Source organism: Notechis scutatus, chromosome 4, assembly GCF_049901735.1.
Source record: "Notechis scutatus isolate UNSWTSFEM ecotype Mainland chromosome 4, rNotScu1.2, whole genome shotgun sequence".
Classification (NCBI taxonomy): domain Eukaryota; kingdom Metazoa; phylum Chordata; class Lepidosauria; order Squamata; family Elapidae; genus Notechis; species Notechis scutatus.
The window spans coordinates 141,927,298-141,950,495 of NC_142012.1; the positions used below are offsets into that span (position 1 = coordinate 141,927,298).

Sequence of the window (23,198 nt, forward strand, 5' to 3'; positions counted from 1 at the left end):
ATTATGCAGGATACATGATTCCCAATCACAATTTCAACTAAGGAGTGGCACCAGTGATTGTCATTCTTCTACTGTCAAATGATGCCAGTTGTTTAAAAAGCAAAAGGCAGTGTCAATCCAAATTTACAGTGACAGAGAGACAGCACTCCATGTGAAGAGATGCCATCTAGCATGCAGGTGTTTTTCTTAATTATACATAGAATAATTAGGAAATTATCCTAATTTTCTTAATTAAACGTAATATACCAAATTTGTCTTCTCAGGCTAAATGTCAGTTTGGTATCCTATAGCCTTGCCTGCCTGTTCCCATATGAGAAATACCTTTGGCCAATTTTCTACACACCACTGAAAATGCAAATACAGAGTAAGCAGATCACAATTGATCAGAATCAGAAAGGTTAAATGGCTATTCAATTAAAGCTTTTGTAACTCATAAGTCAAATTGCTACTATAGAAATCTCTATTCATGTGCTTTAATAGGTAAGCAAAGGCCTTTATTATAGAACATAAAATGACTGGTGGGCAAACATGGTACTTGCCTGTTCAGAAAGGGATCTGATCCATTATTTGTAATAGATCTCATGTCCTGTGTCATGTTAGGTGTGCTCACAGCAGTATGAACTGGGGCAAGGTTCTCAGATTCCATGGGAAGTTGTCTGTACAAATCAGCTTCCTAAATTTAAAAAAGAACACATATTATCAGTGTTGGTGCATGGACAGCCAGAAATGCAAATTACTGGAGGTCATTTGAGTCATTCACAAACACACATAAAATATCTATCTCTATCGTTATATCTATCTATCTATCTATCTATCTATCTATCTATCTATCTATCTATCTATCTATCTATCATCTATCTATCATTTCCCTGATTTATTAGAAGTAGTTGCTAGTATTTCCTCAATAAAATACAGCAATCTTTTTCATTATTCCAAAAGTTGTTTGAGAGATTCATATACATGCCCTAGAACAGAACTGTCAAACTCACAGCCCGTGGGCCAGATGTGTCATGCGCTGGCCACGCCTGGTTTAGCAAAGAGAAATAGAATGCTGATACATCATGTGACGATGCCGTGATGACGCAAGTTTGACACCCCTGCCCTAGAGTTTTTCAGAATCCACCATCCCCCTGCCATCTTCTAGATATAAATACTATACTGAGGAATCAATGCATCTCAACAGTAGTGAAATTAAAATTATTTTTACTTAAAGATGTTCTACTTAAAAAAAAAAAAAAGAAACACCACCTTTTGGAAAGCAGTAAAAGCTAATGTAGAAAAAAGTAATTCAAGATACGAAATGCAGAATAAGTTTTTAAAGAAGATAGCAGGCAAGGAAAGTGAGGGAATATCAGAATGTGTTTATTTTAATCAGCAAAATATTAGAACAACTAGTTCTAGGAGTTTGGGAGGATAGTTGGGAGAGTTATATTAGACAGATAAAAGATAAGTAAGTAAGGAAGGAAGGAAGGAAGGAAGGAAGGAAGGAAGGAAGGAAGGAAAAGGAAAGGAAAGAATGGGGGGGGAGAACAAGGAACCATAACTAACAAACCTAGGACAAACAATGCTTGGAAAATACAAGAGGAAACTTGGAGGAAAGCAGTAAATCTGACCTAAAAAGATTTCTCATTGGATCATGCCCAGAGAAACCAAGAAAATGTCTTATAAATAAACCCTTTTCTTTTGACCATCTAAAGCCAAAAAACCTAGATTATTGGAAGACCTAACATCAGTTTCGACTAGTAAATCCAGCACTAAACAGTACAGAACTTTGTAGTCAATTTGGAGATACCAACACTGTTTTTATATTTGAAAGAGACTATATACTTTATGTTTGGTATGCACACTATTGATTTGGCTATGGTAAGAAGAAAGTGGGAAATATGTTTACCTAAACTGGTTGATTCAACAGATTTCTGTAAGAAATTCAAGTGTATTTATAGTTAAGTACAACCCATAGCCAGGAATTGGCAACTTGCTACAATAGATGAGCAAAAGTTTATATATATAATTAATATGAAGGTTTTTGCTTTCTATATTTTATCATGAAACTAATTAGGAACAAGCAATGAGATGGGAATAGAAAACTCCATGATAAATATGTGGAAACTGCCATGAATCATACACACACACACACACACACACACACACACACACACACACACACACACACACACACACACAAAACACATAGGTAGATGGTGTGAGAGTGACACCTTGTGGGGAAAAAAGAATGATGAAAGGATGCAATCCTTAGGGAAAACTTGAGAGAGATTTCTGCTGGAAAAAGGTCAGAGATAATGCCTTTCTGTCATCTTCCCAAAACAAAATATACTGCAGGTTTAAACATACAGCCATCAAATGTTCTTGGCTATAATCCAATGAACTTAATGTGCTCTTCTTCAGCTCCAAGTCTTTCAAAATATTAGAAAAACATTTGTTTGATTTTGTCCAATTCATTTTGCAAATCAGGAAGGGCACATTTCACATTTTGGATACATTCCAAGGGCACTCTGGCAAAATGGCTATCATGAAAAATGGTTGCTCAGGCTCAAAATGGTTACTATATATAGTAAGCATGGTTGGTGACAAAATTCCCATTTACCAGAAGGCGAGTGGGTAGGGCTGTTTCCCATCAAACTTTAAAGATTCCTAAGTGTAAGTACTTCCTAGATTAGTGTAGGTACTACTCTAAGTAAGTAAAACACATTTTCATACAAAGCTGCCATCATTTATACTTTTTGTAAAAGCTTTATGTAACTAAGTGAATTCATCACTTTCAATTAAAGAACTTCTTAAACAACCAGGATATAAAGCAACTCAGGAAAATTAAACAGGGTGAGAGCAGATTAATACTTAAATGGGAGACACCCAGGAAATCCCAGGCTGTAGGCTAGCTTGGTAAAATGAAACAAAAAATCTCAGAAGCAAAGGTAAATCTGAACTAGACTTTGCGAAGAAAATAACAACAACTAGAACATTTTAAAAGTAGATTATACTTCGATCAAAAGTATTTAATTTTGTAGATCTGAGATCATCAGGTCTCAGCTGGAAGACAAAGTGACCTTCTCAAAAAGGCCCCATTCATCATCACTTTCTGCATAGGACATATCCAAGAATCTGAACAAGACCTCCTGTAACCTTTCCCCATTATGATATAGGTATTATCAATATATCTTGTTTATTTTAATGTTAATCACAATAGGTTTTTTAAAACATTAAAAACAATTTCTGCAAATTATCTGGGGAAAACTGTTTCGATGGGTGCCATTTTTTTTTAAGTAGACAGATAAACCAAACACATTGCTGAGTAAGTCAAGTTTCTTTTTAAAGTCCACTTAAAAGAAATATTTCATGTCTGTCTACTTTTACAGGGCTTCCCCAACTGGTTCTATTGAGAGGGCCACCATCAGCGATGTGCCCCCCATGACACCTATCAATTTTTTAAAAAGCATATCATTAAAAACAAACCAATAGGAAATGGTCTTGCTGGAAAACAAAGCACCAGTCATTTTGAGAAAAATGGCTCTTCTCCTTGTCACTCGTTTTACACCCTCCAGGAAGCCCTGAACTCGAGTCAGTGGTGGGATTCAAATTTTTTTTACTACCAGTTCTGTGGGTTTGGCTTGGTGGGCGTGACAGGGGAAGCAAAATCTCTATTCCCTCCACACTCCTAGGGGGAGGTTACTGCAAAATCCCATTCTCTCCCCACCCCGCTAACCTGCTTTCCAGCTCCTGTGCAGGGCAACAAAGAAAGACCTAGCTGGGACTCAGGAGGCAGAGAATAGATAGGCGGGGCCAGTCAGAGGTGGTATTTGCCGGTTCTCCGAACTACTCAAAATTTCTGCTACCGGTTCTCCAGAACTGGTCAAAACCTGCTGAATTCCACCTCTGACTCTAATCCTCCCTTAGGCATGAAAGCCAGCTGGGCGAGTTTGGACCAGTACCTCTCTCTCAGCTCAACCCATATCATAGGCAGGTTGTTGTGGGGTAAATAGGAGGGAGCAGTGACTACAATGCCTTGAATTGTATAAAATAAAAAGCAGGATACAGATATAATTACAGTAATAGTTATGTTACCATTATATTGATTATGCTTTAATCTTCTTTGAGTACATAACTGAAGAGTCGCATGGTTTGAGTTGGGCAACAGATAAATGATTAAATTTGTTCTTGGAAATTCCAAATATGCCCAGGGGTGGGATTCTATCAGTTCGCACCTATTCCCTAGAACCAGTTGTTAACATTCTAAGCAGTTCAGAGAACCGGTTGTTAGAAGAAATTACTGGCCTAATCCTGTAAGGAAGGCAGGAAGGAAACATTCTAGTGTTGCTTACAGAAACTGCCTCTGTGTTAACCCTTTTTACATTCTTGGCAGGACTAGACTTCCTGTCTCAGGAACGTCTCTGGAGTTTTTTCCCCTCCTTTGCTGGTACTTTGCTTGTGTGGAGTGACCATTCAAAGTTACAATGGCACTGAAAAAAGTGACATAACCATTTTTCACATTTACAACTGTTGCAGCATCCCCACAGTCAAGAGAGGCCAGGCGAGGAGATGCGTACCTCGATGTGAGTGATGTTGAGTTGGCCATGCCCAGCCAGTCACATTACCAAGCCATGCCCACCAACTAAGCCATGCCCACAGAACCAGTTGTTAAAAAAATTGAATCCCAACCCTGAATATACCCCCAGCTCCAGCCCAAAATGCTTGCCTGCTGCTGCGGGCTTCAATAAGTTCATATTTCCCAGATTTTTCCGGGTGGGCCAGAAATGTTTGGAGATTGCTGCTGCAAGTGCCAGGCAAATGACAGTCCCGAGGACAAGACAAATCACTTTTCTATGGTCAGCAGGTTATCTGGCAAAGGGGTTGCCTCCCGCAGCCCATCATGGCATGCTCACTGACATTTCCTTACAAATAAAGCCACTGATACCTCGGGAGCCTTTTTGATCTGTTGCCTTTTGTGCTGTTGCTGTGCACACCATGTTTGGTCAAAAATAAAATAAAACGAAATGAAAACAACCACCAAAAAAAAGAGGAGGGGGGGAGGGAGGGGGGGGGGGGGAGAACAGCCAGTGGAAACAAAAGGGAGGATCAAGGCAACTATTTGACATTGCTACAGCATTGAAATGCCTGCTGTGGCAGCAGCTCCAGAACGCCTTCTCTTTCAGAGCTTTCTGTGAAAGCTGCCAAAATGTATGCAGGCTTAAAATGGTTGAAGTACACTAAATTATTCACTGTCTCTGCGTGCGCGCGCGCGCACACACACACACACACTGGCCCTTGATGTAAACCTTAAAAAAACCCAACATGCCAAATGATTTTAGAAATCTCCCAACACATTTCCTGGAACCTTGCTGGCAGAAATAGCTTGCTGCACAAGCACAGCTGCTAAAGTGCCCCTTTAGAGCGGGGAAGGGTCTAGTTTCACCCTGCCCCTTATTAAACTTCCGTTCCTTGGATACTGTGATGCACAGCAACAACTGAACATCCAGGCCCTCCTTTGGTATTCTTTAGATGTCTCAGTTTCTAAGATTGCTCATTTCTATCAGTAGCCATGAAACATCCACTTTTTACTAAAATAACATTTCAAGCTTGCCTAGTTTCAGGCAAAACCAAGTTATGACATCTTGTATTTATTTATTTTTTATTTGTGTGAGTTTACACATAGAAATATCTATAGACTGACTCAATATTCATGCTGACTCCTTATTACTCTTCCAGAGGAAGCATGTGCTTGAATTAGTTTGAGAAGGATAATAAATGCTTTGCACCCATAAATTCCCAAATTCAAACTCTAATAGACTTTTGACTTGAAATCCTAGAGAGGATCCACCACTCAAGGTAGATGTTGTAGAGAAACATGAACCACAGAAACTAATCCCTATATGACAGTTTCGTAAAATATCCATCCAGTTCATGAAAAATAATGTTCCTGAGAACAATTACTATTTACTATTTACAAAAAGCAAAATATGGCAACACAATAAGACTAAATAGCAAAACTGAACATTCTGATACTATTAGTGAACACCAGTTCCAAATGTGACAATAAAAGTAAGATTTTTACCAGATAGCAAAAGGTAGACAATGCTGGAACTAGCCTTTCCTGCAAGGGAAGACCATTCCAAAGTTGGGGTCCCACAACAGAGAAGATCCTTTACCCTCTCCCATATAACAAGCCACTCCCAGTAGCTGCCATCCTTGCGGGTCTTAATGCTTGAGCATGTTCATACTAGGATAGACACTCCCTCAAGTATTCACATTCTTATTATTAGCAAATCACTTAACTTGCACTTTCTTCTTTTGACTCCCCCTGACAAAACCTACTGCAGGCCCCTCTGACCTTGTTCTTTCTACTTCTTTAATTTTGTTTAATACTACAAGGCAAGGGCAAACACTGACATTCATCATTAATTTTATTTCAGGGTTTCTTGACCAAGGGGCCTTTCCCCATGTGCTTCTTACCATGGTAGAACCATCTCCTGGCATGCCTCCACAAGGTTGCCTTCCTCTTATTCCCAATCCAAGCATTAAGTCATGGTTAGCTGTACCATTGTTAAAGCAATGTTGTCTTCCCCCGCTTAAATCAATCAGGAAAATTTCAAGGTATATGTAATCTGCCATGCTCTGTACAGTCAGTGGCTTGTGCAGGATGAACATTTAGGGTAAATGAGTGTATGCTTCCTCTTTTAGTTCTGGGGTTCTGTGGCAAAGAGTGGGAGGGAGAAGCAGGGCATAGCTGCCAGCTGTTGCTAAACTTGGGGAGTTTCTTAGGGCAAAAAATGTCAATTATGTCAACAAGAAACAGGTGCCCAGCTTCAAGGCCACAGCAAAAAGTCAAATTAAAGCATGGGAAGGATGACAGAAAGAAGCACTGGAACTACACTACAACAGATATAAAAGATAAATGCACTTCATGTTGATAGACAACAATCCAACTGTTTGGGGGGCAGCTTCCAAGTGTTTACTTCTGTATATTTTTTATATCTTTTTATACAAAATGTATATTCCAATCAAATCAAAGCACTTTCAATGGTTACATACAATCCTTGTTCCTCAAGAGAAACATTAGTCTAACCTCTATATTTTTTCTGCATTCCTTATCTAGGGTTCTAAGTGATGTATGAATTTATTGTATAAAATGTTATCAGAAAAACAGTGTTGGCATTTGTAAACAATGCTAAGCCAGAATTATGTAATTTCCTACTTTATTGGGAAAGAGTAAGTGCACTAGCCTAAACTGCCTGTTTTCTTCTGTTTGGCTCCTCCTATCAATAAGTAGAAGCTTATTCTATGGTTTGCTTAGTAGTACATATGAACCAGAAATCTTACTGGTTGCTCACATTTGAATGAGGAAATGGAAACCAAGAAAGTTAAGAGGAGGTCGCACATCCTGCTAAATGAGAAAGGATTTAGCAGTTATGAGTTCTTTCTTGAAATATGTAGGAAAATGGGAAAGCTGTAGTGGGCATATTAATTATCTACAATGGGTCTAACCAGGATGCACATAAGAGATGCAGAGTTTTTGTCCCCCCGCCCCAGGTTTTCAGTTTATCTTTTTTAAAGAAAAAAATTAAAATGATCAATACAAGTGTGAAGCACATTTCATATTTTCATTTAGACAACTAAGCCAATTCTCTTGTTCTCCCAGCAGCCAGAAAACAAAAGGTTCTTTTCTAATCTTCTAAAAAGGAAGATAACCCAGAAACTCCAGACAGTTGTGTAGTGTTGGAAGTGTCATTCTGGAGAGGGCTGCTGCAGATGTCCCAAATCTCTTCAGAGAAGCCAAGCTGCTGTCAACCAGATAAGTCTGAGAAGAACCTGCCAGAAACTCAGCACTCATTTTCACCCAAACCCTCTTCATCTACTTGGGAGTTGCTTAGCAGCTGATGCAAACACTTTTTCTTAAAAACAGTTTGCAGCAATAGCAGCAACAGCAAAAACAGCAACAGCATTAGTAGGAACGGATTAGGGGACCTAGGAAATTGTTTGAACAGTGATACCCTTCTTCCATGTTTTCAGGCCTCGGTATCATACTGAGGGCTAACAGGAAGTTCACAAACATTCTAACAGATTAAGGGCCAAGATTGTTTCTTTTTTGAAAAAAAAAAAATCCTGGTTATATTTAGCAGCCAAAACTAAAACTGCAGGGCCAGAGGACTCAGCGGTACAAAGGGGGTAACTTTTCAAATTAATCTGCTTGTGTATTGCAATGATTCTTTGTTGTTTTTCATCAAAAACAACAATGTTTCATAAAGCAGGTGCAGAGACCTGTAGAGGATAAGAAATTTGAGGACGAGTTATTAAATAAAGATGACAAGCATTTTGTCCAATCTTGATGCACCAAGAAAACATAAACCATTTTCACACAAATCAGGAAAATTATTATTTTCAAAAATGTTATATCTGCAGTACCTATGTTCAAACTGAAGTTATTTCAGGCATTTGATGTATACATCTTACAGCAATCTATATTGAGGTTTTTTTCAAAAAGAAAAATTAAAATAGTATAACTAAGATTTTATAATGATGCATCCATCTCTGCAGCTTGCCTTCTAGATATGTTTGAATTACAAGTATCCGAATTCTCAAGACACTGGGATGAGAATTAAGAGACCAACTTATTTGGAAAATACCATGCTGGAGAAACTGTATTATAATACTGCACATCAGTACACTAAAGGAGACAGATAGGGATTTTCCCTCGGCAGCCTAATGATATTTAAAATATTAACTGCTATATTAGGCACTTTTATGTTTCATATTAACAATAAGAAATTAATATAAACAGATCTTATTCATAAGGTCCTGTTCCCAATCTGGCCCTTTATCTCTTCCAATGGTGCACCCATCACCTTTGTAATCGAGTTACTCGTCATCCTCTTCTCTTTCCTTCCAACTTTCCCAGCAGCATTCTCTTTCCTTCCAACTTTCTCAAGACAGGTAGGTCTTCACATAACATCTCAAAATATGGTAATTTGAACCTGATCATTTGTGCTTCAAATGAGAACTCTGGATTTACTTATTCTATAATCCAATTGTTTGTTTCTTAGCTATCCATGGTATTCTCAGGAGTCCTCTCTAGTACTGAAAAGTGTCCATATTCTTTCTATCCTGCTTCTTCGAAGTCCAACTTTGACCCTCATAGAGTATCACAGGGAAAACCATTGCCTGCACAATTCTGATCTTTCAGATCAAAGACATGTCAGAGCGTCTTGTTGATCCTAAAAGATACCACATCAGTATCTTCACTGCCATTTCTAGAAGTTTAATTCCACTTTTTCTCTGTGTTCTTTGTTTTTATCATTAAATCTTCCAGCTGATTGGATTTTCAAAAATGAAGAGTGGAATTCAGTGCAATACTAGTTATTGAAACACCAGTAACTACTAGTATTGTGCTGAATTCCACTCTTCATTTTTGAAAATTCAATTAGCTGGAAGATTTAATGATGAAAATAAGGAGCACAGAGAAAAAGTGGAATTAAAATTCAGTATAATTTTGATGTTTCGATAAGTAGTATATTTTAAAGTAATCCTCATCTTCTTCCAATTCAGACTTTCTTAATATAGATTCAGTGGCAGAATGTAATAATTGAATGGGAACTTCTAAAGCAGAGGTGTCAAACTCAAGGACTGTGGGCCGCATCTGGCCAATTGGGCCACCCTGGAAAAAGTGAAGGACTGGCCTGCAGTGCCTCTGCTGGCACTCCTGGGCTCTGTTTTCACTGGCAGAGAGCCACGCCTACCCTGACCATGCCCACACTTACCAATGCCCACTGCCCCGCCGAGGTCAAACACAATCCTGATGCGGCCTCAATGAAATCGAGTTTGGCACCCCTGTTCTAAAGTGTATCATTTAAACTATTTTGGTAGGAAAACTTCGTGTTCTTAAAGTATCTGTGAACAAAGACACAACATACTGCAACCAAATAATATCTAGCTAAATTATTTTATATTCATGTCACATTTCTCAATTTTATTATTGGCTTTTAAGAGAAATGAAAAGTTTTCATTTCTTCAGATAGTACAAGCAATCAAACAATAAACAAAAAAAGAGAAAGGAGGAGATTTCAAGGCACAAGCTTTGATATAACGTGCTGGGTTCATCGCATCTTATAACATCTGACTGAGCATTAATAAACCTTTAGAAATGATATGCCAACTGGTGTCATTACACAAATAGAAATCATAATTCATTCTACTGCCAAGAAATGTGAGACTGTATTACTAAATACAGTATAAACAAATGCTACCCTGGAATAGCTGAAGGAGGTTAGATCCAAATCCCAAAAGCAAAATAACACTGTAGGTTTGATAGTTTCCCCCCTCCTCCTCTGCTTCAAAAGTTTCACATTCTGAACTTACTTATGTTTAGTCTGAAATCATATCTATCCAGTTCAGTTGGGCTTACTCCCAATTAAAAAAAAAAAACAAAAAACTATTTTGCTTACCAGCTGCAATCCTTTAAACAATCTGCACTCTAGTTGGTAGATATTCACAGAGTCTTTTTTAAAAATTTCTTTTTGTGACAGACAGGACATACTTTATTGGGAAATAGTGTGCATTGATGTCTGTACATATAGAAATCACCTTAAATGTGATTTTAAGATTAGAAGTTGCTTTGATTTAAAAAAAAAACCCAGAATATTTTAAGGACCAGTTTCCAACTCAGCAACTGTCTTTAACACTGCTGGAAATAAAGTAACTGGCTTATTGTTTATCTGAGGAAGCTGATGAATATATTGACCAAAGTAGAACCATATAATCATACTTTCATAGTACATTATCAGTAGGGTGGAATATTCCTTTACCCTATGAAAAACATCCTTTGCAATTGTTCACAGTTCTTGCTTTGAAGCCAAGTACAGGAAGCACCAGATCTGTTTTGAACAAAGTGAGTCACAATAAAGCCTAACCCTTAAAGCCTATGCAAAAAATGCAAAACCCAATGAGAAAAATTTCCAGCCATAGAATAACAATGTGAAGTCTAAAGGTTCCTCTTTGTAGCTGTCTTCAAGAGCTTTCCTCCAGTCCTTGAGACGGCCCAAAATTGGGCAAATGGAACTCTCCCAGCATGCAGAAAGATGAAAAACAGATCAAAAGAGTGATAGATCAGGATTTTTCTTGATTGTAAGATTTAGCCCTGCATAAAAAGATGCTAATCTTCCAGTATTGGGTGGGGGGGAATCCTTACTCAGTGATCTCTCACTTGGATCGCTAGGCAACCTACAGAAAGAAAAAGATACCTTCCCACATTTTTGCAATACCTGACGCATGAGTTCCTCCTGACGCATGCGAATTCTCTCTCTCTCCATTTGGATTCTCTGAAGCCTCAGCTTCTGCTGTTGTTGTTGCTGGGAAGTCAAGGCATTTGGCATGTTCAATAAGGCAGCTTGAGGGTTTGGGGGAGGGTGGTTCTGCTGAGATATAGATGTAGTTGGTGTCATCTGTGGCTGGTGCTGGTGATTCATTACTACAGAATAAGCATATTTTTGAAATTATGAGAATACAATTATGCTGTATTTGTCTATTCATGCAATCAAGGTTCCAGTTGTCCTGTAACATTTGTGGAACAAATAGCTATCCAAACAACTCCCCATCTATACACACAGATTACAAACAATGGAGAATGTCCATAGTTAAAAACAAGCAGAAGTTAAAATAATAACAAGCAATACAATTGAACAACTAGCACTTAGATTTATATACCACTTCATAGTGCTATGCAGTCCTTTCTAAGCAGTTTACGAAGTCAGCATATTGCCCCCAACAATCTGGGTTCTCATTTTACAGATCTTGGAAGAATGGAAGGCTGAGTCAACCTTGAGCTGGTCGGGATTGAACTCCTGACAGTGAGCAGAATCAGCCTGCAATACTGCATTCTAACCACTGCACCACCACAGCTAAATATTCCTTTTTTAAAAGTACTAAAACTCACAATTACACATCATATGCAGATTTTTATAAACAAACACCAAAAAACATCACTGTAGGTACCTGCTGGATATTGGTGGAGATGTCTTTTTTTAAACATTATGAGTCTATCATGCAATTCCCATTTTTATCAAGTGATTAGCTGCCATATTTCAGGAGATGAAAATACTTTTCAGAAGATACCTTTCTTTTACATAATTAAGCACAGAAACCATTCTTGTGTATTATTCTGTTCAACAGATCTAATTCTCTTTGTAGTCCTAAAAGCACATTGGTGGCATATATAGGGCCATACACATTTTGAAAATCATTATAAAAAGTATCTCAAGGAAAGGCTGAACATATTGGTTAATGCAGTTTGTTCTTCTTAGGTTTCTACACAAGCCTGAAAGAAAGTTGTAGCTTCTTTAAGAGTTGCATTATGATTTACTTCCGTGGTATCTTTTTTCAAGCTTACATGGATGACTGAACAAGGACATGAGCCCAAATAGTTCCTCTGAATTATTTTTGAAGCGTAGATAGCACAAATAGTACCTATTCTCTCTGTTCAGGCTGTAAAATTTTTAAAATCCAAGCTTAGCTGGCAGCACAGAGCAAAGCAAAATGCATACCAATAGTGACTTTGTGAGTTCACTAATTTACAAAAAAAAGATTGGAACTTTGATATTTATCATAGGTTTTAGGTTTGTAACTTTTTTTTTAATTCAGGAGAAACAACATAGGGGTATGATTTATTTAACAACGTTCTCCCATCTGCATCCCTTTTATAGAATGAGAAATAGCACTAATGTAATCTTGGTTGCACTTTGTGCTGACCTGTACTGTGCTCAGGAGAAGGAGATAGTGTCCTGGTGTTGATTTTTCAGCGACATTCAAAAACACTGACTGTGGTATTATTTCAGACACACTCAAGGGATTGAGAGTACGTGGCATGGTGTTGCCATAGTTCTCCCACTTTCTGCAGGATTAGATGCAGTCAGTATGGTGGGACGAAAGATGGGTGCCTGCTTTGAGAGGTGCCTCAGGGCTCTATCCTCTCTCCATTTTTGTGTCTCCATTTTGGTTTAACATCTACATGAAGAAACTGGATGAAATCATCGTCAGCACAGAGACAAGTATCATCAGCATGCTAATGATGTTCGGTTGTACAATTCTTAGGAAAGAAAGGGTTTGTTATTTCAAGCCTGGTCTATGTAAGAGGTTTTTTTAAATACTCATTTCAGTATGCTGCCTAGAGTCATAAATTGTTGGTGGGCAGCTTTATATATCCTATAAATAACAAACAAATAATCTTAGGCCATGGCTGTGGTCACTAAATCAATATGCAAGTCACATTGCATTCTTTCTTCCTCTCTCCTTTCTCAGGGTCAGAAGTTTTCAGAATCTTTCCCTTTTTCTCTTACCAAATGGGCAGGCATTCCTATAGCCTATGGAATTCATGTACCTCTCCCAGGGCTTTTCTTGAAAAAGTATAAATCAGCAAACCACAGAAAAACTAAGGTGACTTCTGATTTTGAGCACAAAATAAAACATGATACAACTGGTGCACAAGCCATTGGGAAGATATGAGCCATGTTTGAAAAAGCAAAAGAAAAAAGAAAAAAAGAAAATCTACCCCAATACATTTCTTTCATATCACAATGTCTTTGCCCTGTTCATTGGAATCTTTGGGAAAAGAAAAAGAAAAAACGCTAGAAACTATGGCTCCCTCTTTCCTTAGCACACGGATACAAACGTTGGCCACTTCAGGGGCATCACTGACCTATGAACAGTTGGTTGAGGGTTACATTGCAAAAAGAGAGAGAGAGAGAGAGAGAGACAGACAGACAGACAGACAGACAGACAGACAGACAGACTAGGGCCACAAATGGCAAAATCATTTGAGAAAAATATAATGCAGTTGAGCAGACAGAAGAGTTTTATATTGTATTTAAATCAAATGACTGAAACCCTCTTAATGACTCTTAATGTGTAGTCTTGTTTGTTTTGGGGTGTCTGGTTGCACTGATAGTGTCGCAACTCATAGCTGCTTTTTCAGGTTGATTATCAGTTAACCATATCACTCCTGTTGTGATACGACATTGCCTGAACATGGCTTTTGAATCAACTACAATAGTAAATGGACTTTAGATCTTGAAAATGTTCCTCAAGATCTTTAGGAGTTCCTCTAAAAATTCATTGGCATACTGAGTGGTTGAATATGCTAAATGTGCTGGGAAATAGCTCAATTTACTACTCTTTAGCTCCTCTTGCCACATATCCTTCAGTGAGACAGACAGACAGACACACACACACATCATATATATTGTCAGACTGTGCTCCTTCTAGATCCCAAGAAAGAAATACTCAGACTCCATGGTGTAGAGCAGAATTTATCTTTTACTGGAAAATGAATGGTAGCAAACAGAATCAATTCGAAACTAAAATATTGGCGGGTAAAATGCATATACAAAGGGATAGAATTGCTCCCCCTCCAGAGATCAAATGATTCTTCCAATTAAAACTTCTGAATAGGATCATGTGGTCATCTCTAGGTGATGATGAGGCTACTGTCAGTGACCTTGACATATTTTGATAAAAGTTAGCAGTTGCGCATATAAGAGGACAGAGGTTAGTGAGAAATGGAAAGTTACAACAAAGAATCCCCCTCCCTTTCCTTACCCAGCAAAGGAATGCAAAACACCTCCTGCCTTCTTCCCTTCGAAGATTCCCCTCCCACCGTTTCATGACAGCCGAAAGAGAAGTAAAAGCATAGCAACAAATGAGCCATAATTAGGGGCGGAGATATCTTGATAGGTAGGGATGGATATCTCTTGAGGCTGACATATATAACTGAAGGAAACCCAGATTGGTGTGCTGCATAAAGTAGTCGGAAATGACAGCATGGATTCCAAGCTATCAACCCACTTTGGATGATTTATCTCAGTCTTTGACTTGACTTTGTTATCTGGGGAAATCGGTAATTCATCTTTCAGTTCATATGTGTGTGTGTGTGTGTGTGTGTACATATGTATACGTGTACTGGAACATCTGTCCTCATCTCAGTCAATAAACATCACAGCAACACTATATATTAGATCATCATGCAACTATCCGGTTCCTCCAGTATGTTCCAATACTCCTCTTTTATAAAGTTAACATTTTTACTGTCAAGTTGAAGCAAGGTGATTGCACATAAAGGTGTAATGGAATGCTATTGAGTGTGAAATACCAATTTTGAGATGTTCTATTTTTTCTTCAGTAATGCCACAAATCTCTCCATAAATCCAATTGTAGCAGAAGTACCATCAGTAGTCCAGTTTATCCTTTGATAGGGCAGCAGTATCAATTGCTGAGAACATTTTGACAAAAATATCTTCACCTCTGGTTTTGACATGATGTACTGCTTGCAGAGACAGCACATCTTCTCTTATCTAAAACTGAGGTGTGACTCCTCGCACATATTGTTAGTTGAGCAATGCCACTTAGGACTACAATCTGATCTACAGTAAAGGGAATAGAAAACAATCTATGCAGTTACCCTCAGAGACTGTGAAATCTCAACAGCCATGTCAGCAATGTGATGGGCCTTCCCTAATAGCTTATCATTTTGCTGGAATAAGACTGTGGCTTAATACCAAGACAGCCAGTTTCAAAACAAGCCAAATGGCTTTCAAAGCCCTCATCCCACCCAGAATTAGATAGAAGCAATTTTATATCCATGTGTAACAGATGGAGTCAATTTAGGAAATATTTTCTGAATTGTGCTATCCCCGGCCACCACTTTGCAAATGAAACAGAAGTCAGCATTCAATTTCTCTCTTCAAAAATAAGTTAAATTGTAAGCCATGAAGTCAAAGTTTATGCACTACACCACAGATAACATTTTAAACATTACTGACAGCGTTTGGAGGACATTATGGCCTTATATACACAAATAGCTTTCTGTGTTAACTAAGAATATCCACAAATGGAGAATTAATCTCCCATGTGCTTGCCCCAAAATAGTTCAGTAATAATATCTTAATTTCATACAAGCTGAAAGTAACATTCTGCTGCACTAGTCTAAATTTTCTCAAATTCCTACCCTTTCTCACTGCATATTCCTAGATAGCCCACATCCCATTGGTCTTCAAAGCCTGGATCTCACCTTGGGCATGAAGATCTCTCACGCTGTCTTGTGGTGGATCTGACAGAGCTGGTAAGTGAATGACTGACAGAGCGGGTAAGTGAAGCACTGTATTCTCTTGTAAATACAACATCTGAGCCCCCATGTGATTCGAGAGTGGTGATAAGCAGATACCTTGCTATGAAGGATTACCAACCTCTGGCTCCAGAATTTAAGCCAGGCCCCAGAATGCCTATTAAGATTCTCAGTCATTCAGGTCATGGTTGTCTCAAAGGTGCTTTTTCAAAAGGAAACTGGACTTTTTTTTGTTTATCCTTGAAGATGTTTCAATTTTCTTGCACCATTAATTTCAGGAATATTTGAAAAGCTCGGGATTTTCAACCAAAACAATATACATTCACACTTTAAACCCAAAAAATACACTAAGGCAAAAGCTTGTCCACCCCAGGGATAAAACACCCAGACACAAACTGAGCAATTTGATATACGCAGTACAATGCAGTTAGACATGTGCAGATCTGTACATGGCAGAAACAAAACAACCACTTCAGAAACACGTGGCACAACATAGGAAGACAAACCCATCAGGACAAGAATTAGCAGTCCATCTGCACTTGAAAGACAAAGGTTATCCTGTCAAAATCGAAGACACAAATTCCACATTCTGGACAGAGAGGACCAATTTGAAAGAGGGGTCAGAGAGTCCATCCACATTAAAACTGAACAGCCCTCTTTCAACAGAGTGGGAGGGATAGGGCATCATTTATCTCCTGCTTACAACACACTCCTTTCAGCAGTTCCAAGAAGGTTCCACACCCATTTGCACTATACCCTGAGGGTATAGATAGATAAACCTCAAAGTAGCCCCAACAACTCCCAAAAAGAGTGCTAACAACCGGATGACTGCGAGGAGTATAAATCCTTCCATTTAGTCCAAACTGAAGAAACTTCAGGGAAACATCTTCAAAGAAAAAAAAAGTCCAGTTACTTTTCAAAAAAGCAGTTTTAGACAGGTCCCAGAACGTTACCTGTTAATTTTTTATGACAGTGGGGAAATTATTAAATATGTAGGATATATGTTTCATATTAGTTTTATTAATTAAATTAATATAAATTAAACTTGCTCTGAAATTTAATTAAATAAAAATTCATTTTTGGCCCAGCCCTACCTAGTTTTTGGTTCATGACCCCTGATATGAAGGTGTGGATTTCTGATCATTATGGCTGAAGACTTTGCAAATAGCAAAGGTAAAGGCCAGGGGAACTTTTGGGGGGAAGTGGGACACACAAATCAAAATTAGACAATGCTCATGTAAGCATCTCAAATGCATGGGTTAACAGGTTGGAGAATAAGAAAAGGAATGGAAATATAGCAATATATCATGAAGGGGCACAGGTGGTTATTTACTATTGTTGGAAAAAAACCACAGGAAACTTTGTGTCCTTTTATTTCATGTTTCAACAGTAGTAGGAGAGTAATACATTCAAAGCAAGAAACCTAATCTTTGCTTTCATTAACAGCAAAAGGAAGAAAAATTCACAGCTGGCTTTTTGCAAACTTTTTTCCCTAGGAAATCTGTCTATACCATTTACACAAAGAGTGCCTTTTCCTCCACAAACGGCCACTGTTTTTGGCTTTGTGCTGCAGTAAATGGAAATCAGGCCATCTGTGAATACTGTAATGATATGAATATCCGAATCATATACTTTCAGAACCGCTGTTACATTATACTAATTATTTTTCAGCAATGTCAGCATTTCTTTAAAGTTCCTATTTCTTATATCATTGATATTAATTACACCAATTGTAGTTTTTTTTTTCCTCCTCTCCTCGTAATTTAGAAAGGTTTAATTTAACTTGAAATTTCTTTTTCAGCAGAGCGGAAATAAATAGAAAGCCCCAATATAGGATGGAAAACATACAGTAATGCAGCAACATTCGTGCAAGGAAAATATAAGAATAACAGAATGTTAAGAGATCTTGGAAGTCTTCTAGTTCAACCCTGCTCAAACAGGAAGCCCTATACCATTTCAGACAAATGGTTGTCTAATCTTTTCTTAAAAACCTTCAGTGATGGAGCACCCACAAGTTCTTGGTTCTAACTGTCAGGAAATTTTTCCTTAGTTCTAGGTTGGCTCTCACCTTGATTAGTTTCCATCAGCACTTCTTGTCCTGCCTTCTGGTGCTTTGGGGAATAAGTTGACCCCCTCTTCTTTGTGGCTCCTCTGCTGTGTGTGATAAATGTCTGCTAGATTTCTTTCTCTATTTGTGGTTTGTATATTCAGTTTAAAAAATAACTGTGGGGAAGAGGTGTCCATGGGGTAAGTGCTGGTCCAAGAAGTAAATATGGCTTATAAAAAAGAAGCTAAGATTAAGGTGGGTTGTTCCAGCCACCATGTTGGCTTTTTGACATCTCCATAGATGCCTTGCTGAGCATGCTATAAACATTTTACATACATACATACATACATACATACATACATACATACATACATACATACATACAAGAACTATCATACTGGGAAATATGTTGATGTAAAAACTGAAGGAGAAAGGAATTTCTGGAGGAGTTACCCCATGCTTCCAGGGGAATGTAAAGGACTGTAAAACCAAACCTGCATCACATCTATTTACGGCTTAATATTCTAGTTTTTATGTGCATCTTGCTTAAAAACGGCAGTAAATCTCATAATAGCTTCTTAGGGGAATTCTGGGAGTCATGTCTCTGGGTCCTCAGATTGCTCCAAAATCTAATCTTAGTATAATCTGTTAGTGAAAGGGAGGGGAATATATTCACTATTATTCAAGAATCTAACAGAAAACAGTGTCTTAGCTGTTACAAAAGAATTCAATATAATTCTGGTAATCTCCAGATTTATTGAATTCTATAATTCCCACCCAGCTGAAGTCCAACAAATCTGAAAATTATCAGACTGGGGTCCCTTGTCTCAGAACAGAGTGGTTTGTATTTTTCCTTTAAATATTTCATTTGCCACTATTACAAAAGTCTTCACTATCTGTTGCAATTTGTTTTTCTGACTCATATTTTCATAAATTGTCTACAGGCTACGACAGCACAAAATTTTCCTTAACATGCTTCTAAGTGGGAAGATATCAACGAGTATAATGAGGCAAAGACACTGATAAATTATAATAGTTTACTGAAGGAATAAATTCTGAATTATGGTTTTGTTATGCTTTTGATATCCTGCAACTTACAGCACTGAGCAGCTTTAAGAATACTTGTATAAACTCTGGAAATTGTAGTTCAATACTGGGATAGCAGTGAGCTGTTAAAACTCCAGTAGGTTTTATTAGGATCTCTAGTCAGTTGTGAACTAGTCCCTATTTATATATTTCATCCCACTCCAGTTTGTTGCAAACTTGAGAGCATCAAGTGTCATGCAAAGCAGTCTGATGAAAAACATATGTTTGCAGAGATAGGAAGAAAATCCAGCCACATTACACTTCTGACTTAGTCATGGCATTATGAAAGGGAGGGGGGAGTTGTCTCCCTCTCCTCTCTTTCTCTTTGCTCTTGCCAACAAAGAACTGCCTGTTTCACTTATTTCCCAGAAACAGCATTAGTCTTCCAACAAGGTCAGCAAAAATACTGCTTTCCAGTTGAGAGTACAGAGTGGTCCAAAAATCTGTAAAGTATTAAATTAAAAACCTGCACTGTCCTAAGTCAGTAGAAAACTTTCTGTTCAGGTTTGAAAAGAATGATAAAGAAATCACAAAGAATGAATTCCCACCTTGATCTTGGATCATTAAAATTTAACAACGCTTCTGGGCCTTTCTGCTTAGATCCTGGGAGAAACACACACACACACACACACACACACACACACACACACAGAGTTTGTAAAGATATGTAATGCCAGCTCCTTAAATTTTCACAAAATACTTCTGACTGCATGGCACCATATATAAGTTGGTCAGGAGGCCACGAAACAGAAAGAGGGAAGGAGGGAGGATGAGAGGCAAGGAGTAATGGAGCCAAGCTATTTTAGTCAGTGACCCTTCTGAAGTTCACCTGCTTCCTGCTTATGATAAATTGAGGTCTGACAGAACAATCTTACACATGGCTACTCAAATAGACAGAACCATTTGTGGATAAGCCGTATACTTATATCTTCTCTTTGGTCAATTATATTTGCTTCTCCAAAAAAATTACAATATTATTTCAAATTCCATCCAGCACCTGTCTATTAATTTTAGGGTACTGAATAATGCAGTACAATTTGAAACAGAAAGAGCTTTTGCAACCCAGTTTCACTGTGGGGATACCTCCTCTCCAGAGGCTGTAGCAAATATAATCTCTGACCTTGGTTTTCTCACCTTTGACATGTGACATATACATCAGAGTCAGAACATCACCAGCTTGTACAGGTGAAACTCAAAAAATTAGAATATCATGCAAAAGTTCATTTATTTCAGTAATGCAACTTAAAAGGTGAAACTAATATATGAGATAGACTCATTACATGCAAAGCAAGATAGTTCAAGCTGTGATTTGTCATAATTGAGATGATTGTGGCTTATAGCTCATGAAAACCCAAATCCACAATCTCAGAAAATTAGAATATTACATGCAATCAATAAAACAAGGAGTGTACATAGAAAAATATCGGACCTCTGAAAAGTATAATCGTGCATAATGCATACTCAGTACTTGGTTTGGGCCCCTTTTGCAGCAATTACTGCCTCAATGCAGCGTGGCATGGAAGCTATCGGTCTGTGGCACTGCTGAGGTGTTATGGAAGACCAGGATACTTCAATAGTGGCCTTCAGCTCTTCTCATGTCTCTCATCTTTCTCTTGACAATGCCCCAAAGATTCTCTATGGAGTTCAGGTCAGGCGAGTTTGCTAGACAATCAAGCACAGTAATCCCACAGTCATTGAACCAGGTTTTGGTGCTTTTGGCAGTGTGGGCAGGTGCCAAGTCCTGCTGGAAAATGAAGTCAGTATCCCCATAAAGTTTGTCTGCGGAAGGAAGCATGAAGTGCTCCAAAATCTCCTGGTAGACTTAATGAAGCACAGTGGACCAATACCAGCAGGTGACATGGCTCCCCAAATCAACACAGACTGTGGAAACTTCACACTGGACTTCAAGCATCTTGCAATGTGTGCCTCTCCATTCTTCCTCCAGACTCTGGAACCTTGGTTTCCAAATGAGACGCAAAAGTTGCTCTCATCAGAAAAGAGGACTTTGGACCACTGAGCAACAGACCAGTTCTGTTTTTCTTTAGCCCAGGTAAGACGCTTCTGACATTGTTTGTTGTTCAGGAGTGGCTTGACAAGAGGAATACGACATTTGAAGCCCATGTCCAGGATCTGTCTGTGTGTGGTGGCTCTTGATGCATTGACTCCAGCTTCAGTCCACTCGTGAAAGTGTCCAACACTTTTGAATGGCCTTTTCCTGATAATCCTGTCCAGGCTGAGGTCATCCCTGCTGCTTGTGCACCTTTTTCTTCCACACTTTTCCCTTCTACATAACTTTCTATTAATGTGCTTTGATACAGCACTTTGGGAACATCCAACTTCATTTGCAATTACCTTTTGAGGCTTTCCCTCCTTATGGAGGGTGTCAATGATGGTTTTCTGCACAACTGTCAGGTAAGCGGTCTTTCCCATGATTGTGATTCCTACTGAACCAGACTGAGAGGCCATTTAAGGGCTCAGGAACCCTTTGCAGGTGTTATGGCTTAATGAGCTGATTAGAGTGGGACACTTTGAGCCTAGACTATTGAACCTTTTCACAAAATTCTAATTTTCTGAGATTGTGGATTTGGAGTTTTCATGAATTGTAAGCCATGATCATCTCAATTATGACACATCACGGCTTGAACTATCTTGCTTTGCATGTAATGAGTCTATCTCATATATTAGTTTCACCTTTTAAGTTGCATTACTGAAATAAATGAACTTTTGCACGATATTCTAATTTTTTGAGTTTCACCTATATACCTAATAATATAGTAGGGTAAAAAAGTTGATTTTTTTATTGTTGCACAGGTTTTATTTATGGGGTTTCTTATGGAAGGAAGTAAAAAAAAAACCAGACACACAAGCCCAAATGTCCCAGTGCAACCTTTACAACATAAACAAGAAAAGGCAAAAATAACCCAGCCACCCCCCATTTTTAAAAAGGGAGCTGATTAATGGGACCTTTCTCTGAGTACCTGTACATTAAGTAGCCATTTGACTGTAATTTACATATGTGTGTCAGGTCTCTTTCTCCTGCCAAGAAATAATGGCCCAGAGCCTCGGTTTGACTATGTGGGTGGAAGGCAGAGGAGAAGATATTTTAATGATATTTTAAGTCAAAAGATTGGCAACTTAGGCCTAAATGTGGACTCCCAAGCTGAGTTTTCAAGTCAACAGCAATCTGTTCTCTTCTTTTCCTTGATTCTTCTTATCTGGCATCAAGTTTGAACATCAGACAAGTTTCTCCATTTGCCTCTTGTCAATCACAGTCCAGCAAAGATGGATGAGGCCTACAGCTTCTCCAGTCAAGCAGCAGGAAGGATCCCAAGAAGGGGATAACACAGGAATCCCTTTTCAATGGCACTGGAGATGATCATGTCTTAATGTTCCTGCCAGATTGCCTCCCAGTTGGCAAAAACGGTAAAGTAGCAGAAGCGGGCACATTCTGATGTCAACAACAAGACAACCAGTACAACTGGAAGAACAGTACAAACATTTTGTCCTCCTGTGCCTGGAAGCTTACAAATGTAGATCTTTTAGAGTTGGAAAGAAGCAAAAATTCTACCAGGTCTATCATTTCCAGATTTCTTTCTTCAGCTATATTGTACTCTTTGCTCAGCATACATCAGGACCAACTGCTGCGCTGGTTAGAGAAGATGTTAACTATACAACAGTTTATCTGGAGATCATCTGGTTTGGAAAAAAATATTTTAAACAAGGTCAGGCAGCTTTCTGGTGGACAGTATCTCTTTCTCTTAGCCTTTTTGTGGAGGAGCTGAAAGCTTACAAACATGCAAAGGAGCCTCTTTAAAATTAATTTGTTGAAAAGTGTACTAGTGAAAATTACCTATTTTGCCTTCAGATTTTGTGATGTGATATGTGGAGGCACTAGGGACAGCAAATTTGGGGCTGCAGGTGACATGCAGGTTGCACAGTTGTTCCAAA

General features: G+C 38.4%; 1 protein-coding gene across 2 annotated transcripts in view; it reads right to left on the bottom strand.

Annotated features, from left to right (window-relative positions):
- WWTR1 (WW domain containing transcription regulator 1) overlaps positions 1–23,198 on the bottom strand; it is a 92,002-nt gene that overhangs the window by 3,826 nt on the left and 64,978 nt on the right. For both annotated transcript variants that reach the window (XM_026664909.2, XM_087965139.1), the window contains exons 3-4: positions 11,268–11,473; positions 540–673 (exon numbers count right to left, since the gene is read on the bottom strand). In XM_026664909.2, the coding sequence (XP_026520694.2) occupies positions 540–673; positions 11,268–11,473 (340 nt within the window). The remainder of the gene's footprint in view (positions 1–539; positions 674–11,267; positions 11,474–23,198) is intronic.